We start from the raw sequence: 10,732 nt of genomic DNA on the forward strand, positions 1-10,732 counted from the left end.
AGGTCAGGGGTCATGGCCCTGTTGCTATGGAGCAGGTCAGGGGTCATGGGCCCGGTTGCTATGCCGCAGGTCGCGGGGGGGTCACCACCATGGCGCCAGGAGCGCCCCGGCGGCGAGTATTATGGTCTGCCCCTGCCCCGCGCTCGGGCACTACTTTTCCTGCCGGCGGCGGAGGGATCATCCCTCCGAGTGGGGGAGATTCGCGCCTCCTTCCCCCGCCCCCGATGCGAGTCCCGGCGGCGCAGGGATCCGGACGCGGTGACGGGGATGCGCCTGCGCAGAGCGGGCAGGGAGCAGGCCCCGACCAGGCGGCAGCGGGAGGAGCCGAGCGCGGCGCGGCCGGTGAGGGGGGGGGGGGTCACGCGGCGCCCCGGGGAGGGGGCTGGGCCCGGGGGGGGGCACGAGGGGTCCAGGCAGCCCCGGGGGGGCCGAGCAGGTGGTGGCGGTTGCGGGGGGGCTGGGGAGTAGCGGGGGGCGGGGCTAGAGGTGAGCGGGGGGGGCTCGGGGGGGGCAGCTGGGGCCGAGGGTCACGGGCGGGGGGGTCAGGTGAGGGGGGGCCCGGGGGAGCAGCGGAGAAGGTGGCTGGGGGGGGAGTTACTGGGGGGAGCCGGAATTGGGGGGCGGGGTCCAGGCGGGGGGGGAGGGGGGCGGGGGGGGAAGGGAGCAGTGGGGGGTGGGGGGGCGGAGTCCTGTGGGGGGTGCAGGCGGGGGGGGAGGGGGAGCAGTGGGGGGTGGGGGGGAGGCGGAGTCCTGGGGGGGGAGCAGTGGGGGGGAGGGGAGGCGGAGTCCTGGGGCGGGGGCAGGCGGGGGGGGAGGGGGAGCAGTGGGGGGTGCAGGCGGGGGGGAGGGGAGCCCTGTGGGGGGGGGCGGGGCCCCCCTCGAATCCCGTCCCGGGGTCCCTCTCTGGAGAGTCGCTGCCGGGAGTCCAGAGCCCGTCGCCCCTTCCCGCAGAGAGGAGACGTAACCGCAGGGGATGGACCGGGGGGGTGACCCCAGGATGGGGGGGGCTGAGGAGCCCCACGGGGGGGGGGAGCAGTAGAAGAACATGGGTTGCCCAGGAACTGGCTGCGTCCATGGAGATGAGGTGGGGGGTGCCGCTGGGAAGCAGAACCCCACGAAAGGAGGAGGGAGGAGCTTAGCTGGCCCCTAAGTTGGCCGAGTTTGGGGGGGGGCCTGACCCCACACACTTGGGGGAGGGGGGATGCACTTGTTGTGGGATCCAACGATCTGGCATCTCCCCCCACCCCCTCAGCAGATTTCCCAAGATGACGCAGTTCCTGCCCCCCAACCTGCTGGCGCTCTTCGCCCCCCGAGACCCCATCCCGTACCTGCCCCCTCTGGAGAAGCTGCCTCATGAGAAACACCACAACCAGCCCTACTGCGGCATCGCGCCGTACATCCGGGAGTTCGAGGTGAGCTCGGCCTCCCCAGCAGGGCGGCGCTGGCAGGGGGCTGGAGGGGGGGAGAGCTGGTTGCCTCATCACCTCTTTTCTCTGCTCCAAAGCCTCCAGGCTCCCCCCGCCCTCCATCTCTGTGCCACCCACCCGCTTGATGCCCTGCTAACGTGCTTCTCTCCCCCCCAGGACCCACGCGATGCCCCTCCACCCACCCGTGCTGAGACCCGTGAGGAGCGCATGGAGCGGAAGGTACAGCTCTCTGCAAGCATGGGGGTCAGCCCATCCTTCTAGGGGCATGGGCAACTGGGGTGGGGGGTTTGTCTGCGTGTGCCCCCCGAAAGCCAGCTCTGGGTTGTGTGGCGAAGGGGCGAACTGAGGAGGCGCTCTGCTGCCAGAGTCTCTTCTGTTCTCCCTTGAGTATCCCTTCTCCCATATAGTCTGGTGATTGAATCGTGGGGCTGGGAGCCAGGACGCCTGGGTTCTCTCCCCAGCTCTGGGAGGGGAGCGGGGGAGGATTTGGCAGCCAGGACTCCTGGGTTCTTACGCTGGTAATTCTGTCACTAACTCCCTGTGTGAGCTTTGGGGGGAGTGCCTGGGCGTCCCCGTCTGTGAATTGGGGGTAACAGCCCTGCAGAAGGCGGTGAGGACGAAGCAGTGAGCACAGCGGCACTTTGAGAGCCTCAGGGGTGCTAGTGACTGAGAGCCCCCCTGGAATCCTTTCCTGGATTCCCTCTCTAGAGAGTCACTGCCAGGAGTCCAGAGCCCGTCACCCCTTCCCTTTCCTTCCCGCAGAGACGAGAGAAGATTGAGCGGAGGCAGCAGGAGGTGGAGAATGAGCTGAAGATGTGTGAGTGTTGGGGGGGAGTGTCCCATCACTGTGGGGGGCGGGGGGGTTGATCTAACTCCCACCTGCTGGGGACATCCCCTCACGGGTGCCTCAGCGTATGGGAGGGTGAACGGGGGCTGGGGGGGGCGGCATCAGCCATTGATGTTTCCGCCTGCCTAGCCCTGTTCTCTCCCCATCCAGGGGACCCGCACAACGACCCCAACGCCCAGGGAGACGCCTTCAAAACCCTCTTCGTGGCTAGAGTGGTAAGTTTCCTCCCGCTGCCTGGGAGCCCCTTCCCGGGGCACCTGCTTCTCCCCCCCACCTGACCGCCAGCAGCAGCTGTCTCACCGGCCTGTCCTCTCCCCCGCAGAACTACGACACGACAGAATCCAAGCTCAGAAGAGAGTTCGAGGTCTATGGCCCCATCAAACGGGTAAGAGGCTGCGAAGGCCTCGCTGTTCCCAGGGCGGGAGATTGACCCTGGGGAAATGGGGGGGTCTCCATCCCCTGCGAGCTCCCAGCCCAGAGGAATGCTGGGGGAGGGGGGTCCCTTCCTTCCTGGGCCATGCCTGCGGAGCCCCGGTGGGCTTCTAACCGCTGGCAGCTCTGCGCTGAGACAATTGCCGTAATGAGCTCTCATGCTTAGGGGCTTCAGCCAGGCGCCCGCAGGGGGCAGGTGGGGATTCCCCCCCTCCCTCCCCCCCCGATACAACTAGCCAGATGTGGGCCGGGTTTTCCCTTCCTTGAAAGGATCAACTACAGCTGGAGATGGGACACGGGCCGGGGTGAACTGCTGCTCTGAGGTGGTCCCCAGTCCCCTTGCTGCCTGGCTGGAGGGGCTTGTTCGTATGCTCAGGGTCTAACTGACCCCCAGGTTTCGGGTTGGGAAGTTCCCCTCCAGGTTGGGACGTTCCCCCTCCAGGTTTGCTTGGCAGGGCCCTTGTGGGATTTCACACGGGTGAAGGGTGTTCCTGGCTCTCCCTATCCTGGTGGTGCCCTGTTGGGACCAGGCTACCTCCCTGGCCAGGAAGGCTCTGATGAGGCTGCCATCTTGGTGTGTCAGACCTCAATCAGCGCATGAGCGCCCCCTGCTGGTCTGCAGCGAGTTAACCAGCACCACGAAAGGTGCTGTGGGGCAGTGGCTTGTGTCAGACTGAAGCCGGGGCTAAGCAGCGCGCGTGTGTGGGAGGGGCCGGGTCTGGGTCATTAACCTGCCACCCACCCCCCCAGATCTACATGGTGTACAGCAAGCGTTCCGGAAAGCCGCGCGGCTACGCCTTCATCGAGTATGAACACGAGCGGGACATGCACTGTAAGTACCGCCTCTGCCCGGGCCTCTTTGCCTCTCCCTGAAGCGCATGCTTTCCATCTCGGTGCCGGCCCTCGAGCTCCCGGAGGTAAGTAACGGAGCGCAGGGCCGGCGCAAACTCAGGTTCCATTACTCTGCTCCCCCCCCCCCGGAGCTGGACATGAACGACGGAGGCGGGGCTGGGCTGGGCTGGGGGCTGGCCATCAGAGGGTTAATGCTGAGCTGACCCCCGCAGGCGGGGTGCCCCTCCCTCCCATAACTGCAGATTAATGTAATCAGGGTGCTGCTGGTCGTGGCGTGTGAGTGAGAGGGGGCGTGTGCTCCGACGGGCTCAGCGCTGTGTGTACCCCCCCCCCCCCCCCCGAACCGCTGAGCTTCACGAGCTGCCCCCGCTCCAGGGCTGAGCCCAGACGCGGCGAAGCTGGGGGAGCGGCTCGGCTCGAGCGTGTGGCGGGGGGGCAGGTGCGTCTTGGCGCTAGTGACTGTTGTGAACGATGCTGTTGGGAGGAGGGGTGTATTAATTCTGTGTTCTTATTGTCACTGCAGCCACCTTTCTGATGGCTATTGCCACTGCTGGCTTGCAGCTGATGCTAATGCTCCCCCCATACAACACCTCAGTGTATGGTTGGTATAAGGGTTTGTATGTTGGTAAGATTTCACGGCACCCCTACACCTATACACGAGCCAGGCCACAGCAGCGGTAGGCACCTAGCGTGGTGGGGGTGGGGACCGGAGAAGCTTGCTCTCTCGTCCGGCTTCCGCTCTCTTGCCGGGCGGAGACCGGACGGGGGGGGCGCAGGCTCCGAATTCCCGCCGGAGGTAGCGAGGGGAGGGCAGGCCGGACGTCACCCTGTGTAGGATGCTTCCCCGCAGCTGATGAAGCAGGACTCGAATATGTCCCAGGGCTGGGTTTCGGTCCTGCCCGCGTGTCGGTGCCGGCACTGCTGAGGGGGAGCTCGCAGCGCTGGCTGCATCTGTCCGACTCTTAATCCCCACAACGAAACTGCAACCCAGGCAACTTCCTGATCCCCTCCCAATCCGTCCAGCGTATCCGCCTCTCCAGCCAGGGGCACTCTCTACTCGAGCTACCATCTCCCTTCGGGCATCTCGCTGCCAAGGCCGGGGTGGGCCGTGCCGTGCGGGGCACTGAGCTTCCAGTCGCGTCCGAGTGGGGCGGGGAATATTCGAGTCCTGCCTTTAGCCGTTCCCACCAGGCTGGCGAGGTGAGGTAGACTAGCTCCTCTGGCTGCCCCTGGCGCAGCCAGCCACTCCGTGGCCCGCGCCTGGGGCTCGGTTGGGGCGTCAGTCTCGGCTGAGCCTCGGACCGGTGCCCCGCGGCTCGCAGAGACAGGCCCCCCGCCCCGCGGGCGAGAAGGGATTGACACGCAGGCAGCCGGCACACAGCGACACTAGCCCAGGGCAGCGTTAGTCACCTCACACTCCCGGCTTCTCAACCGCGCCCGCCCCGTAGAACCGCCCGTGGGCGCTGAGCCGGGCTGGGCTTGGCGAACCCGCCTGCCCCATGCAGGGATGGGGTCCGGGCGCTGCTGCTGAGCTCTCTGGCAGAGCTGCCCTCCCACGCAGGCCACCGGCCTCGAGAGGCGTCGCCGAGGGCACTAAACCCAGCCCGGCTCCAGTCCCTCTTGAGCCCTCCACATCGGACCGTGTAAGGGGACGGGTCTGCCCCCGTTTGTGTAGGACCTACAATATCTCCCTGCGTGAGCCCTGAAGTCCTGGCCCCAGCAGCCACGCTGCCGACCTCTGGACCCGGGGGAGGGCGCAGGGCCAGGCTGAACTTTGGTGCCGGTTGGCCAGCGACCGGCAGGCTGGGGATCTGTGACGGGTGGCGTCAAGGGAACGGAGCCCTGCTGATCCCAGGGCTCGAGCCTCCCTTTGAGCCCTGGCCCAGGGCGATGGGGGTGGAGCAGTCAGCCCCGGGGCTCTCCCTGATGGAGGCAGCGCTTAGGGGGAGAGGTGCTGCCTAGGGGGGCTTGGTAGAGAGGTGACAATAAGGTTGGTCTCAGGTAAGCCACGGCCTCTCCTGGCCGGGACCAGCACCACAGACAGACACGGCCCTGGGGCGGAACCAGGACCCTATTCTAGCCAGGGCAGTGCAGGTCTCCCTCTCCCGGGGGTGTGCTCTGTTGGCATGGGGGGCTCTCGGGGGGCCGGGTTTCCCCACAAGTGCCTTGGACGGAGGTGGTCTGGGGGGCCCGTCCCTGTGGCTAGGGTGCTCTGCCCTGCCCCCTCGAGGTTCTGGCTGAGCGGGCGGCTGTGTCCCCTCACGACCAGCCAGCTGGCAACGAGGGGGCAGGGGAGGCAGGCCGGGCGGGGGCTCCAGCTGAGCCATTGTGGGGCTGGTAAGTGTCCCCTCAATGCCGTAGTGCCCCAGCTCCTGTGGGGGGCAGGAGGGCGGGCAGGGCCGGGGGGGACCGGACCTCCCGTGGGGGGTACACCTACGCCGCTGCCAAGACAGGTAAGGCAGCGAGGTGTCGCTTGGCAGCCACGCCACCCCCCCCTAAATGCCAGTGCCCCGGCCGGGGGCACGGGGGCGGAGCCCAGCCTCTCGCGCCCACGCTAGCAGCCTGATGCGTTGAGTTGAGGCGCTAAGTTGAAATGTTTTGTAAGTAGTTTCTCCAGGTAAACGCTTTTATTTCCTTCTCGTGAGCGGTGCCCGTCTAGCGCCCCCTCCTCCCCCCCTGTTGCCTCGGTGCCATCTGTAGCCGCCACGTAGGGATCTGTACTCTGTTCCTCTGGTGACGACAGGCGGGGGGGCGGCAGGGGCGTGACTGGCGGGGGGCGGCGGGGGGAGTGCCAGCCGGGTACCAGACTGTAAAACCTTTGCGCGTACCACCCCTGGTTGTACACAGATTCCTCTCCCTCCTTCCTGTAGGTGTAATACCTCCTGCTTTGGGGGGGATGCATGGCGGATTCGGGGTTAGCTGGCTGGCTGGGGTGGGGGGTGGGCAGCAGCGGTGGGCGGTGTACCCCCGTCTCATAGGGGTTTACCCCCCCCACACGGGGCTGCCCGGGTCCCACGCAGCGAGCGTGGCATCGGGGAGGAGGCGGGGGGCAAACGCAGGTATTTGACTTGTCGGTAACGTTCCTTTCCTTGCAGCTTTGGGGGGCTGGCTGGGGGGTGGGGGGGCGAGGGGCTGCTCCATTCAGCCCAGCAGCCGTGGCTTGCGGATCTCCGGCCTCGACGGGGTCGGGGCGTCCTGTGCTCTGGCGTGGACCCAGCTGCTGAAGTCTGGGCAGCACGGGGGAGGGGGACCTCGGGGCAAGCTACCCCACGGCAGGGTGGGGCAGCCCCTCGGCCGGCTCTGGGGAGCCACGGGGCAGGTGGGGGGAGCTGTGTGTGTCCGGTGGGGGGGCGGGCGGGCTTGTGTGTGGGCTCCGTGCCTAACAGAAGCGCCCTCCCCCCCCGCCCTTGTGGACACCCCAATCTGTTGCAGCGGCATACAAGCACGCAGACGGCAAGAAAATTGACGGCAGGAGGGTGCTGGTGGACGTGGAGAGAGGCCGGACAGTCAAGGGTTGGCGTCCCCGCAGGCTGGGTGAGTAAGGACACCCCCCCCCCACCTCCACCCCACACACACACCCTGCACCTGCCCCGCCGGAACGCAGAGCGGGGAGAGTGACCCCACATCAGGCCTGCAGCGCTGTGGCAGGCAATCGGCACAGCCCTCGGCGTCCCCTGCCGGGAGCTCCCCACCCAGCCTGTGACGGGCTCCCCAGGGTGCAGCCTGGAATTGGGGTACCGCTGAGGCCTCTGTCTAACCAGCCCGGGCTCCCTCTGACACGCTGCAAACCCCTCCAGGTCCTGCACTCACACAGCCACCCGCAGGTGGGGACACACCCCGCTGAGTTACATGAATGCTTCTTCCAGCTTAGGACCCCAGAGCCGGGCGGTCTTGCCCTGGTCAGAAGCCTGACCCGTGTACGCTGGGTCCCCAGCCCGCCCGTCCCCCAGTGTGGCGAGGACGTGCAGCAGCTTTTATTCCCGTTGGCGCTTCGAGCAAAGCCCATCGGTCGAGATAAAATACAAAACCGATTTGTTAACGGCAGAAAGAGATTTTAAGTGATCATAAGTGAGGCTGCAAGTCTTTGACGGAAGTCACGGATTTTGGGACCTCTGTGGCTTCTGCAGCGGCCGGTGTGGCCCCCGACAGCTGGTCCTGGGCGCAGCAGCGGTGCCCTGGGCGACCCCCCTCCCACCGCAATCCGAGTTCCATAAACTAGACAGGATTTGAATCGAGCATCATCTCACCCTGATGGTAGATTTCCTTAATACACAAGCTGGATTCTCCTTTCCAGCCTGGGACCACCTCCCCCGTTCAGTCTTCATTGTCCAGATGTTCTTCCAGGTGTTGAGGTGTGAGCAGGGCCGGATGAACTCTCCTGTGGGCCTGGGGCTGTTAGATTTTTGTGGGGATCCCTGGCTCTGCGCTGCTCTGCTCCCCGAGATGGCCAGCATGTCCGGCCCCTAGGCAGAGAGGCCCTGCCGCTGTGCACAGGCACCGCCCCTGCCAATGGGAGCTGCGGAGCCGGCGCTGGGGGCGGGGGCAGCGCGCAGATTCCCTGAACGCCCCGTGCCTTGGGGCACATTGGCGAGCTGGTGCTCGCAGCTCCAGGCCTGGGGGGGGCGCCGAGGCTCCAGGCTTTCCGGGCTCCATGAAAAGAAGCAGCAGGCCACATCCGGGCCTGCGGGGCCCCCTGAGCCCGAGGCCCTGGCCTGCGGCCCCTGAGGCCCCTGCATTAATCCAGCCCGGGGAGTGATGTCACTTCCCCTCCGTTCTACGTTCCTCCAGCTTGCTGGAAAGAGCTTTTGCTCGGACACGAGTCAAGCAGCCTCCCTTGTGTCTTCATTGGCCACGGATCCCGTGACAGTCATAAGCAAGCGGTGCGGATTCCCCTCCACGGGCCTTCCACGCTGCCGCACCTGAACGGCTGGTTGTGGGGGTTCCCGGCCGCACCACCTAGTTCAGTAACACCCCCCCCCGAGCCGCACCACCTAGTTCAGTAACACCCCCACTCCCCCCAGCCGCACCACCTAGTTCAGTAACACCCCCACCCCCCCCCAGCCGCACCACCTAGTTCAGTAACACCCCCCCCCCAGCCGCACCACCTAGTTCAGTAACACCCGCCAGCCGACTTCCTACCTTCCTGCCCAGCGGCAGCCCCCACAGTCCAAGCAGAGTGAGCCCTCGCCAGGCAGACGGCGCACAGCCGAGCATAGGCGCAGGGCAGTGGTGAATATGGAGGTGCCCCTCCCTTCCCTCCGCTGGGGGAGCCGGGGGGGTTGAGTTGGTCCCGTAGATCCCTGCCGGGAGCAGGGTGCTGAAGAGCTGCACTTTCTTTATAGGTGGTGGCCTGGGGGGCACCCGCAGGGGTGGTGCCGATGTCAACATCAGGCACTCCGGCCGAGACGACACCTCCAGATACGACGAGCGGTGAGTGGGGGGCAGTCTGTGCCCCGGGGGACCCCGCGTGCCCCCCCCCTCCAATATTGGCCAGACCCCCTGCCAAGGGATATGGTGGGGTGGGGCCTGGAGGAGAGTTTGGGGGAGGGACAGTGATGGCCCAGTGCATTGTGGGAGCATGGAGGGCTGTGGGTGTCTGTAGTGCCCCCTGTCCCAGTGCATTGTGGGAGTGTGGAGGGCTGTGGGTATCTGCAGTGCCCCCTGCTGGCCGGAGGGGGTGGGGATGTCCAGTGCATTGTGGGAGCGTGGAGGGCTGTGGGTGTCTGTAGTGCCCCCTGTCCCAGTGCATTGTGGGAGCATGGAGGGCTGTGGGTGTCTGTAGTGCCCCCCGTCCCAGTGCATTGTGGGAGCGTGGAGGGAGGTGGGTTTTGCAGTGCCCCCTGTCCCAGTGCATTGTGGGAGCGTGGAGGGCTGTGGGTATCTGCAGTGCCCCCTGTCCCAGTGCATTGTGGGAGCATGGAGGGCTGTGGGTGTCTGTAGTGCCCCCTGTCCCAGTGCATTGTGGGAGTGTGGAGGGCTGTGGGTATCTGCAGTGCCCCCTGCTGCCCGGAGGGGGTGGGGATGGCCCAGTGCATTGTGGGAGTGTGGTGGGCCATGGGCCTGCCTGCCCTCGGGGGATGGGGTGACGGCTGGCCCAGGGGTGTGACGCCCGGGGCCCCTCTCCCCGCAGGGACCGGGAGCGGGAGCGAGACCGGCGGGACCGGAGCCGGGAGCGGGACAAGGAGCGGGAGCGGCGGCGCAGCCGGTCCAGGGAGCGCCGGCGCCGCACCCGCAGCCGGGAGAAGGAGGAGCGGAAGCGGAGCCGGGAGCGCAGCAAGGACAAGGAGAAGGAGAAGGAGCGGGAGCGGAAGCGGCACAGCCGCAGCCGGGAGCGCAAGCGGGACCGGGAGCGGGAGCGCGACAAGAAGGAGGAGCTGCCCGAGGGGGGGGACGCCCAGGCCGAGGAGGTGGCGCTGGGCGAGCTGGGCCTGGACAGGCTGGAGCTGAAGCTGGAGGGCGAGGACAAGGGTGGCAGGGAGAGGGAGCGGGACCGGGAGCGGGACCGTCGGCGCAGCCACCGGGACCGCGACAAGGACCGGGACCGGGAGCGGGACAGGGAGCGCCGGCGGGACCGGGAGCGGGACCGGGAGCACAAACGGGAGCGGGGCGAGCGCGGCGAGCGGGGGGCCGAGAAGCGGGACGAACGGGCCGGCCAGGACAACGGCCTGGCCGAGCCGCTGGAGGAGACCAGCCAGGACATGTTCCTGGACCAGGAGTCCATGCAGTCCGGAGACGGCTACATGTCCACGGAGAACGGGTACCTGCTGGAGCAGCCCCTGGAGTGAGGGGGCTCCCTGCCCCCAGGCCGGCCGGGCCACTTCCCTTTTTTTTTTTTTTTTTAGGTGGGTAAGTTTTTGTCCCCCCAGTTTCTGTAGCGTGACCCCCCCCGAAATGCCACACGTCTGTATAAAGCCCCGCGCGGCTGCATCTGCTTTTCTTTAACCACAATAAAGGGGTTTTAATGGTTCTGCTGTGAGGTGCTGTTATGGGGGGGCTGGGCTAGGAATGGCCAGAGCTGCGGGCCCTGGTCCCCGGGGCTCAGCCCGGGGCCTTGGCAGGCCCCTCCTGGCCCCACACTTTGCCCTCAAGGAGCAGCCTCGAGTTGTGGGCACCAGAGCTGGGCCCGTTGCAGCAGGGGCCAAATCCCCTCTGCCCTGGCTCGGGATTCCCCCGT

At 66.8% G+C, this 10,732-nt stretch overlaps 1 protein-coding gene across 2 annotated transcripts; it reads left to right on the forward strand.

The window, feature by feature from the left end:
- Window positions 1-188: 188 nt before the first annotated feature.
- On the forward strand, window positions 189-10,525 carry SNRNP70 (small nuclear ribonucleoprotein U1 subunit 70). 2 transcript variants are annotated; one of them, XM_044988709.1, is made up of 10 exons: window positions 189-342; window positions 1,256-1,412; window positions 1,584-1,646; window positions 2,190-2,244; window positions 2,425-2,489; window positions 2,597-2,659; window positions 3,457-3,538; window positions 6,991-7,092; window positions 8,901-8,988; window positions 9,689-10,525. In XM_044988709.1, the coding sequence occupies exons 2-10, from the start codon at window positions 1,266-1,268 to the stop codon at window positions 10,341-10,343; spliced, it is 1,320 nt and encodes a 439-aa protein (XP_044844644.1). In that variant the 5' UTR covers window positions 189-342; window positions 1,256-1,265; the 3' UTR covers window positions 10,344-10,525. The 2 variants fall into 2 exon arrangements, with proteins under 2 accessions (XP_044844644.1, XP_044844646.1); XM_044988711.1 differs by having other exon boundaries at window positions 209-342; window positions 1,253-1,412.
- The last annotated feature ends 207 nt before the right edge of the window (window positions 10,526-10,732 follow it).

The sequence above is a fragment of the Mauremys mutica genome, chromosome 15, assembly GCF_020497125.1.
Source record: "Mauremys mutica isolate MM-2020 ecotype Southern chromosome 15, ASM2049712v1, whole genome shotgun sequence".
Taxonomy (NCBI): Eukaryota; Metazoa; Chordata; order Testudines; family Geoemydidae; genus Mauremys; species Mauremys mutica.